This window comes from Xyrauchen texanus, chromosome 17 (genome assembly GCF_025860055.1).
Source record: "Xyrauchen texanus isolate HMW12.3.18 chromosome 17, RBS_HiC_50CHRs, whole genome shotgun sequence".
NCBI lineage: Eukaryota > Metazoa > Chordata > Actinopteri > Cypriniformes > Catostomidae > Xyrauchen > Xyrauchen texanus.
In genome coordinates this window covers 38,439,484-38,457,605 of record NC_068292.1, presented here as the reverse complement: position 1 = coordinate 38,457,605, position 18,122 = coordinate 38,439,484, and the positions used below count along the sequence as shown (strand labels likewise).

The 18,122-nt window shown below is 37.0% G+C and overlaps 1 protein-coding gene across 7 annotated transcripts in view; it reads left to right on the top strand.

Moving 5' to 3' along the window:
- oxr1a (oxidation resistance 1a) overlaps positions 1-18,122 on the top strand; it is a 188,405-nt gene that overhangs the window by 118,188 nt on the left and 52,095 nt on the right. For 6 of the 7 annotated variants that reach the window (XM_052146833.1, XM_052146835.1, XM_052146836.1 and 3 more), the window contains 3 exons: positions 3,272-3,354; positions 13,038-13,145; positions 17,464-17,583. In XM_052146833.1, the coding sequence (XP_052002793.1) occupies positions 3,272-3,354; positions 13,038-13,145; positions 17,464-17,583 (311 nt within the window). The remainder of the gene's footprint in view (positions 1-3,271; positions 3,355-13,037; positions 13,146-17,463; positions 17,584-18,122) is intronic. The other variant, XM_052146839.1, reaches the window with a different exon arrangement.

The following is an 18,122-nucleotide window of genomic DNA, read 5'->3' as shown; positions in this document are numbered from 1 at the left end:
TATTGATATTTGCCTTTTTATCATTAGACAAGACTGAAGAATGAGCTCAAATGCATCTGATGATGTTCTGATATGCAGACCGTTTAAATGACTGTGTTGCACACTGGTCTATTATTGTAGGAACACGATGGCATGTAACAACAAATTAACCATGACTGGTCGTTTACATGTCTCGGATGCTTCACATGCAAGCAGGCGATTTTTGGTGCCATCAAGAAAATAACAGCCTAGCGGGAAAATGTATCGGCCTATGCCGATAATTAAATATATTAAATATTGTCCAATTTATCGGACTCTGCGATATATCAGTCAACCACTAAATGCAACCTAATAGACCTGCAGCTGTCTATTGTATCCTTAATATTAATCAAACAACAATAAAAAGAAAACGGCAAAACTACTCTCTGCTCTTGGCTAGATAACTTTACCAGTATAACTCTAGAATAAAAGTATTGATGTATTATTCGTATTGGGAGACCAGTAATATTTTTATGTCAAATTTATTCTGAATGTTTAATTGAATACTTGATACTGTTAAAAAAATTTTTAAAGTTGTTGTGCACATGGTGTATTTTAGTCTAATGTTTTATTTATTTGTTCTATTCATTGCTTTTCTTTTGTTATTTTATTTTCTGACTGTTTACTGCTCTTAAATAATAACTTGAGAAATTAATTCAATTATAATTAACAAATTGATTAGTGTTAGGCTATTATTTGTTGTGGTATTGAAGCTGGTATCAAAAATCATCACATTTCACTAAAGACTACTGAAATTGTGGTATTATGATGTATTAATGTATAGATTGTTTATGGTAGCTCTTGCTGCAATAACATGATGGAAAAGTAGATCTTATTCCATAGAAGTATGAGCACCCCTGCTGTAAATGATGGTGTGGCAGGGCGTAGGATCATGACCCGGCCCCGCCCTCCGCCCTGCCACAGATGGTGATGGATGTTTTCCTTTATTTGACTACCGTGCATACATGTAACATAAAATAACATCCCCTACCCAGCGCAGTTTACATTTCTGTTCCAGAGAATATAGTTGATTGCATAGGTATAATACTATTAGGTTGGCCATGTCATAATTTTAGAAACATACAACAGAAACTCTGACACGCGCGTTACTTGAGCATATAATCAGTATATGTCCTTTTTTCTCTCTGAACAAGTAACATTTTACTGTTAAGAGAATGACCAATATACTTGTCTGAAAGACAAACACATCATGCTTACACCATCACTATAACTGCAGTAAGACGAGTGTGCATGTGGCTTTGACTTACAACTGAACATTTAGTCCACTTCGTTGAAAATACCAACATATATATTGTGTATCGCCATTCAACATACTAACATAGTGATTGATGTATGTCTTCATCAAACGGAGACCCTCCCCTCAAAATCCGATCACAAGTGGTCACAGGAGGTGCATTTAAGTGACCAGGTGTAAACAGCAATGTGTCTCATCTGACCACATGTGATCGGATCACCCGAGACGCATCTTAATGCCAGGTGTAAACGGGGTCTTTGAGTCGAGTCTCCCTATTTTCTGACATGTTCTGTTTGTGTGGCATGCGGAAATTCCTCCCTAAGTAAAGCAACCAGCCCGCCACCGTGGTGTAGTGGGCTAAAGCTCTAAACTGTTAAGCAGAAGGTTGTTGGTTCGATCCCCACAGCCACCACCATTGTGTCCTTGAGCAAGGCACTTAACTCCAGGTTGCTCCGGGGGGATTGCCCCTGTAATAAGGGCTCTGTAAGTCGCTTTGGATAAAAGCGTCTACCGAATGCATAAATGTAAATGTAAGTGAAATGTCCACTGTGTGGCACAAATAGAGAGTAGCATTTTCTCCCAAACAGAACATATACCCTGTGATAACCCTGAACTGACATATGAGCAGTCAAACACATATATACACATATACACATATGATACTACTGTACATGCATACACATTAGCCTTACAGTACATAAGCCTGGCAATTCATTTAAAATTAAACTAACACACACAAGTCAGAGGATGGGAAGGTTGGTGTCTGGCAGAGCAGTGGAGGTCTTGATTTCGAAACATCGAGAGGCTTGAGACTCGCTAAGCGATATTGTCAAAAGCAAATATGAGATGAAAAAGCAATGGCTGAAGCAACCACGTTCTTAATACTAGGTGTAAAGAGGGTCAAAATGTATTTCAATGCAGTTTAACATTAGCATGTTGCTACGCTTGCATCATGATACTCTAATAAGCATAGAAGAAATAATAATATTTAGTATACAAAAATATTGGAAAAACAAATCTTTTTATAATTTCAACTGTTTTAAATTGAAAAAAATTGTAATCTATTCTTTTTAATATCTAATGTAAAAATAATTATAGTTTTATCATTATAATCAACATTTCGCCATCCTTGTTTGGCATCTTGGTTTATTTTTCCACTTAGCTTGTCGCAAGGCATTCTGGAATTGCCTTCTATATGAAGGATGCATGCATTGCAGCCTTAGGGGCTGTACACTCTGGACATGTTCTTGGGGCCATTTGTGCTATTTTTAATCATTTATCTATGTAAACCTTCACTAGACTGAAGATTTTCACCATTGTTATGCATACACTGCCTTAAGCACCGTGTTTAAGATGCCATTTCAAGATAAAAATAAATAAACTTTTAAAAGCGTGTCTCAAGACACATTGTTGACACTTTGTTCCTTTCCTTAACACTCCGTCCAGCTGTTTTTCGATGCCAAAACGCATACTGTGTAAATGGCCCTTCAGAATTTGGTAAAAACAAGGCATTTTAGGAAGCAGCATAATTATGATACCTATAATTTGGAACAGCTTTTGCATGGGAGCAAGCCTATGATGTCTTAAAATGCTGCCTATGTAGGCAGCTCAGTAGGTAAATGTAATACTGTAAGGTAGCACCCTACTGGTAATTCATCTCTCTCGTTCTCTGTGTCTCTCCCTCTCTCTCATAGTGGGTGATCTCTGTCTATTACGGCCAGTTGCAACAGCAGGAAACATTGCAAGGTGAAGACACATTAGCTGTCATTGTGCTGAGAGAGAAAGGCAGAGAGAGAGGGAGATGGGAGAGAAGGGGGTGAGAAGCACAGAGAGTGTGAGAGAGAGAAGCTGTGTTCTCCAGCTCCCTTGAATTGCTCGCTCACACTCCGCTGTTGACGGATGAACCGTTGTTCGAGGCTGAGAGCTCGGCTGCGTGTGTCAGTTTGAGGGGAAAGCGGAACATGAACGTAATGAGAACGTTCCCTCGCTTGCTTTCAGATACCAGCCAGAAGAAGACCCTGGAGAAGAAAGATGGAAGACGGATGTCGTTCCAGAGACCCAAGGGCACCATCGAGTATTCCGTAAGTAGGAACATCAACCTCTTTTTCTTGCTATTTCTGAACGTGTTGTTGTGCGTTTTGAGGGTCTGATCACACCAAGCCCTGCTGGTGCAAGTCGTCCCAGGGTTGTTTACTTTGCGAGAATGCTCGCACATGTACCTGCTACATTTTTTCCCAGAGCTGCACAAGGACTGTGTGTGTCCGTATATAGGGAACGGTTTGACACCTTCATGTCAAAACATGATCACGAGCATGCTTTCTGTGACTGAATGTTTACATGTTTAATTTTCCGGTCTGTGTGCAATGGACCTCTATGCTTATCAACGTGCATTCCATCAGCGTTTTCATGGATGACTTTCCTTTCACGTTTGCATTTCTATTGATTCGGCATCTGTGTGGCTGCGTGAGAGAGACTGTGTGTACTTCGATTGTGTCTTAACAGCTTGTTGTGTTCTTGAAATGACCCTCAAATTCCAGCTGCGGGCTTCTCGTCTCTCTCCCTAGTAACAGAAGAAGCATGTGGGCTGAGCCGAGCTCTGGAGTTTTGCCTAGAAGTGGAGCAAGACAGGCAACTGCTGGCGGCCAGAGCTTTCATTTAGCTAGCTTATTGGAATTAGACTAGATTTCATAACTGCCATCAGACAGCATTGGAATCTCATTGGAATTGGATGCTGGTGTAGTCAAATGTGCTGCTGTCATCCTGTTTCCAGACATTTCTGGTCTCCTTTTCAAATCTGTGCAGATGTCTGACCAATTCACAAACACACACACACACACACTCTGAAGATCTTTATCTGTCAGCTGAGGGTGATTGACAGGGTCTTTGTTTTCCTCTGTGGAGCATGAAAAGTGTGCAAGGTGACTGCAGGGCATTTGTCAGAGGGCATAAACAGCATGTCATGAGGCTGTTTGGGGGGGGGGTGTTAACATCAAAAAGATGGTAGATATGGCTCTCATATCTCATTCTTCCAGCTTGTCTTGCTGTGTTTTACTCGTGACCATGACCATGATTGTTGGTTTTATGTTTGTGATTTGTGCTTTTTGTGTGACCCATTGGTGGCCCTTCAGAGATAATTGGGAGGGATTGGACATGTTTAGGTGGACAGGGGCGGATGCGACCCATGAAAAAAATGATGAAAATTTCTCCATTTAATAGAAATGTTTTAATTATGCTCAGCTCTAAACTATAGGGATGAGCGATACAGCTTATGTTCTTTTCAATTCGCCATCAAGTATTATCAAGGTTAATATTGCCAAAAACGATACCAATACCGAAACTTCTATATATTTTTTCTTCTTCTTTTCCTTTTCTTTTTTCCTTTTTTTTTTTTGTTTTGTTTTTTGTTTTTTTGCAATTTCTGTGGATAGACTTGGCCAGCTTAACCATTTAACATTACATTTAAAATCCATTTTTTTATATACTGGTGGCCAAAAGTTTGGACTAATGTACACATTTAGCTGTTTCGGAAGGAAATTGGTACTTTAATTCACCAAAGTGGCATTCAACTGATCACAAAGTTCAAACAGCACCATCACTATTTGAAAAAGTAATTTTGATAAGATAATTTCCAGCAGCCTTAACTCTAACACCTTATCCTTGAGTAATCATGCTAATTTGCTAATTTGGTACTAGAAAATCACTTGCCATTATATCAAACACAGCTGAAAGCTATTTGGTATGTTAAATGAAGCTTAAAATTTTTGTGTTTGTTTTTGAGTTGCCACAGTATGGAATAGACTGGCATGTCTTAATGTCAATATTAGGTAAAAAATGGCAAAAAAGAAACACTTTCTCTAGAAACCTGTCAGTCAATCATTATTTTGAGGGATGAATGCTATACAATGCTTGAAATGTCATACAAAGGTGTACACTACAGTCTCCAAAGACAAAGGACAACTGGCCCTAACAAGGACAGAAAGAGATGTGGAAGGCCAGATGTACAACTAAACAAGAGGATAAGTACATCAGAGTCTCTAGTTTGAGAAATAGACGCCTCACATGTCCTCAGCTGACAGCTTCATTGAATTCTACCCGCTCAACACCAGTTTCATGTACAACAGTAAAGAGAAGACTCATGGGTGCAGGCCTTATGGGAAGAATTGCAAAGAAAAAGCCACTTTTGAAACAGAAAAAAAAAAAACAAAAAGAAAAGAAAAGGTTAGAGTGGGCAAAGAAACAGACATTGGACAACAGATAAAGGTTTATGGTTTGAACTGCGATATGATTAACATTTTTGTTTAACCGAGTAAGTGTTTCCTTTTGATGGCAAACATGCTCTACTGCCAATAAAAATACTGTTCAAGAAAGGGTGTTCACACTTGAGTCTTCTTAAAAAGAACCAGACTACAGTAAATAAATAAAAAATACAAAGAAAAATAAATCACATCATTTTCACATTGTATCTGTTCACTCTGTATCTGTTTTTGTCTACTGTGTGATAGTGTCCCAGCCCACTTTTCATAATAATTTTTTGGCTTAATTTTTTAAAAGAAAATTCTTATGGCAATATATTTAATACAACACTACAACAACAACAATCATAACTATAATTATATATAATAATAATAAAATGAAACCGTAACATATTATTATAAAACAGTACCATATTGGTGTAATATTTTCTTAACCTGCATGCAGCATAGTTATGCAATCCTGTAATACCTTTAAGCCTTTATTTTTGGTGGCACACTGAAGGAAGAAATATGTTTGTAGGAGAGTTGACAATGGCTTTCAATGCAGAGAAATGCTCTCATCCACTCTTCTGTCCACAAAAACCTGGTGTTATGAGGTTACTATAGATTTGTATAGTAACTTTTAGCAGCCAAGCATATTTCGAGTACGCAAATATGCAGATAGTGAATATAGAATGCTGGAAATATAATGTGCTCAGCTCAATAGCCTTGCATGCTTTAAGCATGTTTAAATACGGTACATAGAACAGAGCTGCGCACATACAGCGAGCAGCACGTGCAGACCATTTATATATTTTATTAAATCACTGCCTTATCGGTTTAATAATCGCACTTCATCATCACAATTATAATTTTTATTTGGATTAATCGTTTAGCCTTACATATAGCCCTAAACTGCAAATGATCAGACATCTATTTTTGTTAATCATTTATCATCAACAGGACATTTTGAATATTTAACAAATTTTAATGTAGATTAATGTAGAACAAATTAGTGTTACTGAGCGCTGTCTGTGACTATATGAGTCTTTCAGCATTCCTGTACATTAATATTATTGGAAGGAAAAACAGATCCAATCATGCACAACTATTTGCTTATAAAGTCTGTATTTGTCACTTTGAATCTTATGAAATGCAATAGTTTTCATGTTGAATAAGTAATAAAATAGCTAGTTTAGTAAAAAATCCATCATCTTAAGCATCATCTTAAGTAGCTTTACTTCAGGATTTATCCACCTATCTCTACTAAACTATTTAATCAGCTAGCAATTTCTCTTTGTGAGTATATTTTCAATACAATTGTCTTAGAAAAATCTGTATCCAGTAATTACAAACCACTGGAAAGACATTGAAATTTGTTTATCAAAAAGTTTGTTAGCTCTTGAGTGTGTAATAAGCATTATAGTGTTTTTATTTTTGTATTTTTTTTTAAGTTTGTCACCTCCACATTTTGAAAGTGAATCATTATATTGTAGTCAACATGAAGTTAAGTAAATAATAACTTTAGTTATCATTTTTCAGTTTTGACCGGCTAATCTCGGCTGATAGCACAATGGATGATTATGGTTAACCATTATACGAAAAGAGTCATTCAAACTGCATTGAAAACATGACTTTTCCATCCTAATGCATTTCTTTGAAGCTTACAGTCTCATTATGCATGGTTAACAGTGTGTAAAAAAATCCTATATATTTTCTGTATTTAAAATTGCATGGCTAGATTTGTACTTTATTCAAAAACAGCCCATCTCATCTTAAATACAAAAAGCCCTTAAAATCTTCTTAGAAGTCCAGACTGTAATGAACTGTTAAATAATTTTAGGGTGAATTTGAAGATGCACAGGCAGCTGAAATGTGTAGACGAGGCTCACAAGCCACCCCTTGCCCTGCTGCAGTCTCCGTCAAAACTCTCCATCTGCTGGGGCAGTCAGCTATAAAAGACAGCTTGAGCTGGCATGACAAGCATTACCATGACGGAGGGACAATGTTTTTCCTCTGTTGTCATTTCTGTTCATCTGTGGTCCTGAAAACAAAACAATATTTTTTGTGGCTTGATTTGTTGGTAACAGTATTAGGACCATGTGTTTGGACTATGTTAATGCCATGGTGTGCTTTGAAGTATCTTGGAGTACCATGTAAATACCTTGGAGTACATTAAAGTACCATGGAATTACCATCTGATACCATCAGTGTGGTTCTGCCACATGTAAGGGAATTCATCAATGCCACAGTGGCCAGAGTTTCTGGAAGAAATGTATTATATTATTGTGTTAAAAAGTTGCAGATGCTACGATATTAATGTAGATTTGTAAATAAGCCCCTTATCATCATGTTAGCGTTTGGATTTTGGTGAGATCTTCATTGAGAGTGAGGACTTCTGTTTGTTTTTTATGTAACGATTTACTCCTGAAAATAAAATAATTAAATTTTAGGATTTTGAAACAGTTAAAAAAATATATTTGAGATTCTGCTCTCTTGCATTTTATTTAATTGTAATGTAATTGACCATGATAAAATGTTTGTTCTAAATGTTAGATTTTCTTGCTTCCATTGACATACACAAGATGCTCATTTAAACATTTTCAAATCCAAATACTGGATAACATGGATCATCAGGTTTTGCACAAACCTCTGGAGTCCATGCTAGCTCGAGTGCATGCTGTCATTAAAGCAAAAGGAGAACAAGGAAAATTCCTAGCATATTCTGAAATTCACATTTTTCAATTAAACGTTTCACTTTAAACTTTTCACTTAAATTGTTATGCTGATTATTAAATAAAAACAATTGCAATAACATACAAAAAGAATGCAAATACATATTTTCATTAGTGTCTCAGGCTTTGCACCCCACTGTATATTATGTTACTGATAAATGGTCTGCACTGGTCTGCACTTATATAGTGCCTTTTTAACCTTAGCGGTATTCAAAGCACTTTACACTTCATCTCATTCACCCATTCACACACCAATAATGGAAGAGCTGCCATGCAAGGCGCTAACCTGCTATTGGGAGCAACTTGGTGATCAGTGCCTTGCCCAAGGACACATCGGCATGTGGAGTCGTGTGGGCTGGGTATCGAACCACCAACCCTGCGATTAGTGGACAACCGGCTCTACTACCTGAACCACAGCCATACTGAATGATTATTATATTAATTTACCATGGTATTTACTTGGCACTCCAAGGTACTTCACATAATACCATGGAATTTGTTTTCTAAGTGTTGGCTTTCCTTTGTCCTATGTAAGAGAACGTCAACAGGTCGATAAGACGGCCATGCTAAAATTAGTTCTTTAAGTGATCATTAAGGCAAGGCAAGGCAAGTTTATTTATATAGCACATTTCATACACAATGGTAATTCAAAGTGCTTTACATAGAAGAGATTAAAATAAGAATAAAAAAATAAGAATAATTGAAACAGTTTAGAATAAAATACAGTACAAACAGTCGGACACACAGTGGCACAGTGCTCATTCAGTAAATGCACAGCTAAACAGATGTGTTTTGAGTCTGGATTTGAATGTGACTACTGTAGGAGCACATCTGATCTCTTCTGGAAGCTGGTTCCAGCTGCGGCTGGCGTAATAGCTAAAAGCAGACTCTCCTTGCTTAGAGTGAACCCTTGGTATTTCTAGCTGATGTGATCCTAATGATCTGAGTGATCTGTTGGGTTTATATTCGGTGAGCATATCTGCAATAGGTCCTAGCCCATTGAGGTCCTAGCCCATTGAGTGATTTATATACCAGTAATAATATTTTAAAATCAATCCTAAATGTAACTGGGAGCCAATGTAAAGACCTGAGGACTGGTGTGATATGTTCATATTTTCTGGTTCTGCTCAGAATCCTGGCAGCAGCGTTCTGTATGAGCTGCAACTGTCTTATGGTCTTTTTGGGAATGCCAGTGAGGAGTCCATTACAATAATCCACCCTGCTGGTGATGAAAGCATGCACAAGTTTCTCTAGGTCTTGACTGGAAACAAAGCATCTAATTCTTGCAATATTTTTCAAATGATAGTATGCTGATTTAGTTATTGCTTTGACATGACTACTGAAACTAAGGTCTGACTGTAGAGACACACCAAGATTCCTGACTTGATTTTTAGTTGTTTGACCCCTAGCGTCAAGGTATGCATTCACCTTGAGAACTTCATCTTTGTTTCCTAAGACAATGACTTCAGTTTTGTCTTTGTTTAACTGAAGAAAGTTTTGGCACATCTGCATAGCTGTGGTAAGCAATTTGGTTCTTTCTCATTATTTGGCTCATTGGGAGCATATACAGGTTGAACAGGAGTGGCGCAAGAATTGAGCCTTGATGGACTCCGCATGTTAGCCAGTGTGTGTCACGACTCACGAAGGTAGTAAAGACAGCGTCACTATGGCAACTCTCATGTCACGGCAGCCATGATGTCCCCCTGATTGCACTGTTTGCTGGAATGTCGTTTCCAGTTTGATATTTGTTTTTTACTAGGGTAAATTTCACAAAGCCTATCAAGAAAATCACCGGGTCACATTTCACTCCAAAATAAAAAAAGAATTATAGACCTTGCACACCTGATAGATAACTGGTAAGTGCGTAAGACAACAGCAAATATAAAGAAAAAGGAAAAAAATCCCACACACTACCATTGCTTACAAAAATTATCAGTATTACATTGTTTCGGTCCTGCGACCTTTGTCAGGCATTTAAAAAAGTTTTTAAAGGTTGCAGGACCAAAACAATGTAATACTGATTGTTTTAGCTTGTTATGGTAGTGTGCAGGATTTTTTCCATTTTTCTTTAGTTCAAGTTCATGTTTGCTTTATTGTAATTCAACCATATGCACACAGCATAAAGCAAATCCCTGTAAAGTCTCATTTATACTTACTTTGTGAACAGCCTACTTTTAGTTAGCCTAAAGATTATCCTGAAATACACTGATGTTCTTGTTCTGCTAAGGTGTTCGTTTGATGATAATTCTCCTGTTTGGGCACGTCCCTAAATTTCTAGATCTTTGTTGGTCAAAGAGGGTTCATAATTTGTTGAAGTAATTATGGGTGTAGTTTGCACATGACGTTCTTTGTTTACAGTCATGTGTGCCAGCTGAGAAGTTCTTTAGTATCTTAATGTTAAAAATTGATAACTTTGAAGCCGTCTCCTCAAGGTTGTTTTATTTGATGCTCAACTCAAACTTTACAAATACTAAGTGGTCATGACTAATGTACGGCTAGAGATTTTGGTGGGCTGGGGGCCCTCATAGTCACATGGCCTTATTGAGGGGGCCTTGTATAAGCTGACAGCTTTGGGAGCCACATTAGCATATATAATCATTTGTTTTCAAAGTTGATGGGCTGCCAGACCTTACTGCCCCACTGGACCAGTCCATAATACACCTATGTACCCAAGTATAAATGCAGGCTTCGCCTAAGGTGCTTTAGTTAATTTAAGTTAAAAAAGGCTGGCTTCTTCCATTGTTTAGATTACGCTTAATGCACAGCTTCTTGTGGCTTATTGCTTTCAAATTTAAATCTGGGGTCATGTTTTTCACTACCTGTACATTTTCTTGTTTAGCAGATTACCTTCACAGTCTACTTTCTTATGAGGAATAGCCTAATAGTCACTTTACATTAAATATTAATGATGCTTTTGCTGTTGAGATTTATTTTTTTTGTCATTCTTACACCATAAAAATCCTTTACTGTACTGAATAATATATTTATGAAGTAGGATACTTCAAGTTTTTTGAACTTGGGTAACAAGATTTCATTTTAGTTGATCTGTCCACAGCTTGTCATAAGAAACCTCTTGCCGCCCATGTCTGGGAAATTTTCCGTTTGTCTAGACTGTTCCGATGACTCTACGCTGCGTCTTTTTCCTAGCACAAGCTGGCAACGGCTGCCATATTAGCTGGCACTGCTCGTGAAGTATATTTAGGTGATATTTTTATCCATGACTCCCTTTAGAAACAGGACGACAGACCTCAGTGGAACTTCCTTCTACATCTGCGATTTGAATTGGAAGAAAATAAATTACAACAAGAAATGTGGGATGGGAAATTTTTAGGAATTAATTATTCTGTTTCCGATTCCACTAAATGACTCCATTAATGATTCTTTTAGAGAAGCACCTCTACCCCCTCTTTATTGTTTTTAAAGGGTTAGTTCACCCAAAAATAGTGTACTCAGCCATATGTTGTTCCAAACTAGAATGACTTTGTCTTTGTACACAAATTAGAGACATTTTGAAGAATGTTGACACACTGAAAGTGAATTAACATACTGCTAAACAGAGAATAGCAATAGCAATAGTTCCCTGTTCATTTCATTATCATTTCGAGCATGACGAAATAATGACTTGTTGATTGCCGATTGAATTAGAGGACGATGCAGTTATGTTTGACCGATACAAATTGATAGCTGATTCAGTCGTTAGTCATTCATGAGTCTTTTTGGCTGTTTCATTACAAAGAACTGGCTCATAAGAGTCATTTGTTCACAAATTGAACTACACTACTCGCACTGTATGTCTGATGTCACATGCAACCAGCAAGAAAAACTTAATAGAAGACAAACAAAACTGTATGTACAAATTGCATTGGATATGTTGATGCCTTTTATTGAAAGTTGTTCTGAAAACTCAAATAAACATACATGCTTAATTTATGTTTTTGGGTATTGCGTTCACAACAGAGCTTTTGGTGATGACCTGAGTCCATTTAGCATCAGAGTTTGGTTTATTTGATTGATGTAAACACAGTTTTCCAAACAAACAACCCAAGAGTGAAAAGTGCCTTAGATTTTGTGTTTCACATGAGGTCATCTGTGGTCATGATATAGCAGACAATCTCAGAAGCATGTAGAATCCTTTACATTAAGACATTATCTATGCTGTAATGATCATGCAGTCATCTGATGCTCCTCAAGTCAGATGTATAGATGTTCTTCTGTGACCGCCAGCAATGTGATGATATGGTGGAAGTTTGCATGTCAGTATTCTGTAGAATTGATCATTTAGCAATAAGTTCCACACATCATGTGAAAAGGGGAACAATAGTTTCACACCATGCAATGTTTCTCTTGCTGTTCGTTCGTTTTTCTCACTTCAGTGTCAAACACAAACTTTTTTATTTCAAATTTAGGACACCCTCCTTTGTGTTTAAAGACAATAGCCTTGATATAGGTTGCAGGTAGTATTAAGGGAAGGGACATTCTCATACTAGAGAGCATTTGATTGGACAAAAACCTGTTCAGTGCAAGATGAGTCATCAATATTTCTGTTTTGTTTTTCAGAAGAGAAAGACTGTACATTTTATATCTGTCCATTTGCTAAAAGTAATATATGAACTTTTAAAAGTACACCAGCATATAGATGGCTTCAAATTTAACAAATGGACTTCAAGCCATAAACTCCAATTCTGATTTTATGAGGTCAGTAACCAAACAAAGAGAAACAAAACAAGAATGGCCTCTTCTAATCTTCTCCCTTCTCTCTCTCTTTTTTATATGTTTTTTTGTTTGTGTGTTGTGTAGGTGGAATCACGGGACACTCTGAACAGCATTGCGCTAAAGTATGACACTACACCCAATGAGCTCGTTCAACTCAACAAACTCTTCTCCAGAAACGTGGTCCCCGGTCAGGTGTGTTGCCCTTCCTCTGCATCTCTCTCTCCCTGACTATATTACAAATAGCACACTAACATACTACTCTTACTTTTCATGCAATATTTACAGTTGTATGTATACTGTGTACATTATGCAACTTTTTGTCATGCATGGAATGTTTGGATGATTTAAAGTTTATTGGACTAAATGAGTGAGTGCAAGATGAGTCATCAATATGTTCAGTCCATTTTCCTAGAAGAGAAAGAATGAATGCCTAGTAAAAGCTGCATTTATTTGCACGCGCTGTCAATGTAAAGGATAATGTACAGTCAGCCAGTTGTTATCGCAAAATAAACCCTGGCAGGGTGATCACGATCTTGTATCACACTGAAGGGGTTTATTTTGCAATAACAACCGGCTGACTATACAATTTTCCCGCTTATTATACAGATACTAACCAAATAAATAATTACATGGACATAAAATATTGATATGTGTTGAAATTACAGTATGTAATGGACTCCATGGACAGAACTTTATGATCAAACAGTATTTCCGATCAAATCTCAGGGGGCTAACAATCTTCCGATATTGCATCCAGCTAACGTGAAAGTGTCAAGAGTGGTAGTAAACTACTATTCTTTCTAAAATAAAGCAATTTATCACAACAAATGTGATTTTATTTAGTAAAAGTATGAAAATGATCTCAGTAATAAGCTCCAATAGTGTAAATACACATGTTTTGAAGCTTGCTACACCGTTGTGTAAGGCTTCATCTGTGTGCAGAGTATTTACAGTACATCCAGCGATTTTACCGTGATTTACAAGTGATGAATACAGCAACACAAGCAATTCATGTCAGAGCACAAATAATTACCAGAAGATGATGTTAAGGACAGGGTCTCTCTCTTCAGTTCAGTAGACCCCTGCACACGCACATGACAAATCTCTCAGAAACAGGACACGATTTTTATAAATACTAATTTTACTTAAAGTGAAAATTACATTTTACTGCATAAATACAATACAATAAACTAATATTGATCACTATCAGACACATTTTATGATTAAAGTAAAGCTGGAGTATCATCAGTTGTCATATTATATTAACTTCAAATATACCAGAGGGATATACTTTATGTAGCAAAATTAATCAAAATAATTACATGTGTAATACAGTCGGGAACAGGGACCTTGCTAAGCCAGTGCTGGTCTATGGCTTGTGAATATTCACCCTCATTGTGGTTAAAAAAACTTAAAATACAAATTGTTAACCTCTTCTTCTTTTTTTAATGCATGGAGCAACAGCTCCATCTCTCAATATGCAATGAATATTGTCCATTGTCATCTGCAAAAACTTCTGTAAATAACATTTGTAAAAAGTCATTTTCCCCTGAGTCGCCTTGACAGCAATTATCAGCGTAGGAAGAAATCGTTTCTGGTGCTGCGGTAGAAGTAATTGTGCCCTCTGAGGCAAAACGCGGACGTGACCTTGCATAGAGTCCATTATATGAAAAGAGAGAAATCGCTGAACAGCTGAATTCCATCTCCGGTTCAGTTTAGAGTTCTGTTGGTGTTTATTTGTCTGACTGCTCATTATCTAGCTTAGTGCATGACTACTTGCCAAATAAATAAAGAAAGAAATGGGCATGAAACATTAATTTGAGTTCAAATTATTTTATAAGATTAATTGTAAAGATCACAGAGTGATCCGAGAAGTAGGAAAGATGACTCGCAAAACCCAGATGACCAGTCTGATATGTATTAATCCCTGGATAAAGAGCGGTTGTTACTCAGAAAAATCAAACCACTAGATGGCACTATTGAACAATCAGAATCGAGTATTCCAGAGAGCAGTGTTATAAGCTGGTTTAGCAAACAATTTACTAAAGAAATTATGCAAATCGTGCAACGGCTCAAATCTGCAATGAACAGAATTTGAATGGCTCAGTTCCAATCTTGCGAGCCATTTTACAGTACACGGATGCAGCAGACCAGTGTGATCAGAGTCAGACACACTCTGGCGGGACTGTACAGCTTCACTTTAGTACTGCCATGATCAATAGAAAATGTACACAATCATCTCCTTTTTATAAAAATGAAGTTCACCGCATGGCCGTCGGGTAGTAATAGCGCAACGTTTATTACGAGATTAATTTTCACAGATATGAGGCATTTTTGCATGGTAAGAAATGACCATGACAATTTATATGCTCAAGATGCAGTGCATGATTGTGCCTGCTTAAAGTAGATTGCAAGTGGTTAGTGAATAAGGTGCAGGATTGTATGCTGAAATGTCACATGTAAAAGTGGCACAACTGTTCAGTGTATCAGTGAATTTGCCCCTGTACATTTTAAATACATATATCTGCTAAAAGGGAATATAATCCATTTTTAGGAGTACACTAGCATTTAGATTAGAACCAAAGCTAACAGACATAGACTGAAAGCCAAAAAACCCCAATGTTGATTTCAGATTTCTATTCAATAATGAAATTTTCTCTGCAAAATTCCATTAGAGCACTTCACACCTTCACCATTATATCTCTGCCGAGGGTCAAGGAAAAAATCAATCTCTTAGTGTTTAATATAGTGCAACAGCCAATAATACCAATTATTGACCGATATGATATTAAACAAAGAATATTGTTCCAGTCTCTCAGATAGATGCTGTGATTAATGACTACTCTCTTCAAGTCAGAGCATGAGCGCTTATGAAATATCCCTTGCGAAACAGCTCCAGCATTGCCTCATCTCCTCACAAATACATGTTAAGTTAAGCAGAGCACGTTGATTTTCACATGGCGCTCAGTTCTGTAATGAGAGGGTAATAGATAGAGTCATGCGCTGGAGATGGGCTGCTGCTGCATGACACAGTACAGCTGGAGGGCTGTCAACGCAGTCACGTGACAAAACTCTGCGGCTCGTATCATTAGCATAATCCTCCCCAGTGCTTCGGACCGTTGAACAGCCCCTCCATGCTGACTCTGCTGCCCCCAAACTAACACAAATGGAGCCCTGTTCAGTGCGTAGAGAACAGACATGCAATGAGAGATCACATATTCTTGCCTGTATTTTATGACAAACCCTTCCACCTGAGATTGTTTAGAAAAATGCATCACATTAGAAAGTGTGTGCATGCCTGTGTGTATATAAATTTGTCTGTGTACATGAGGAACGAGAGAGTGTGTATTAACTTATTAAAGGCCATGGATCAATAATAATAGAGTAATCCATTCATTTGTATAGGTTGATTCCAAATAACAATTTTTGCCTATGATTTAGAGCATTAGTATTTTAACAATTTGTTATTGTTAAAATACTAACTTTTTCAATAGTATAGCCATAAGACATAAAGGATGTGCTTGTAAACGTGATTTTAGTGTGATCAAATCACTTAATAACCTTTTCTGTGTAAAGTTATTGCCAATATTTCAACCTCATTACCATGACAATGTAAGGTGAACAAACCATAAAACCCTATAATGACTATTTAAACATCTCTACAGCTCAAATAATGCATGAGTTTTAACAGATGAATTAATGCAAGTGCTTTTATAAAATTATAAGCTTCACTTTTCTGTGTTTAAACCCTCTAAAAATTGCCCCCATTCACTTCCATTGTAAGTGCATGCCTGTAACATCTAAGAAAAGGTAATCCAAGGTTACCCATTGAGCTTCACTTGTATTGAACCTGGGATATTCCTTTAAATACCTGAGATATGGGGCTCTCAGTGTGGCTTCATGTGTAAATGGCTCAATTTTAAGCATTCGTAATGGTCGAAAACCAAATGTGGGTCACATGATATGAAGATACTTTTTCTTATTCAACAAAACAAAGGTCTGAAACACAAATAGTGTTGAAACTAGAAATGTACCTTTCTTTATTCACATAAAAGCAATAATCTCCATTTTCAAGAATGGGGGTGAAGTTTTTCCTACATTGTGGGGTCCATTGTGGTAAATGTTAAATGGTTAATTATATTTAGCCATTATAATATAAATTAGAATTAATCATATACAATCAGGAAAATGTCTGTGTGTGTGCTTTTACCTTCTCTTTACTATTCTTTTTAAATGTCCACAGATGTTAGCTAAATTTGACAGTGATTCATAAAATAATAATACAAATCATATATAGTTAACTGTAGTAAAAAATATATATATATAATTCAGGAGTAGGCTTTGTGTAAGTCTATAGTCATTATAGTTTTAATATGCTTTATTTAAATAATAATAATATTGATAATGTGTCGGTAGCTAGATAAACATGTATGAAAGTAGTGAATGTGTGTCCATGCATGCAGTCATTGGCTGGTGTTTGTAAAGCGTTGCGATGTGGTTGTGTTTGCAGGTTTTGTATGTTCCTGACACAGAGTATGTGTCCAGTGCGGGCAGCTCTCCCTCGTTCAGTCCCAGCAGCCCTCTCTCTCCCACCTCCTCAGAGACTGACCTGGAGAAAGTGACAACCACGGTATTTGACATTTCCGTCTGCACACTGCAGAGTCTCACAGTTTAACCTGCACTCGTCAGAGACCTATACATACACAATTAAACATGCCCTGACCACATACACAAACACACACTTTGATTCCTACTTTTGATTTTTTTTTATTCTACGATTAGTCCACCATACATTTAGGTTGTGAACAGTAGTGTACCCTGTGTGTGTTTGTATGATCTCTGTCCCTTTTAATGGAGAATTGTGTAATTTCTGTGCCACTAGTGGCACCAAACAAAATTGCTTGAAATTTGTATGTTTGTGCAGATGTAACAATATTGGCTCAACCAAATTTGTTTTTATTTGTCTGTGATTCTGTTGAGTGCCACTAACAATGCAGAAATTACATACTTAAGTTCCCTCACAAGGAAAGCGTTACAATTTATGAGGATTCTAGGTGCCAAAAAAAACTGGAAGTATGCACAGTAAACGGTGAAAATAGTGGTAACTATTAAGAGGTAAGAGATTTTTTAGTTTAGAATAGATAAATGATATTGTGTTACAAATATCTT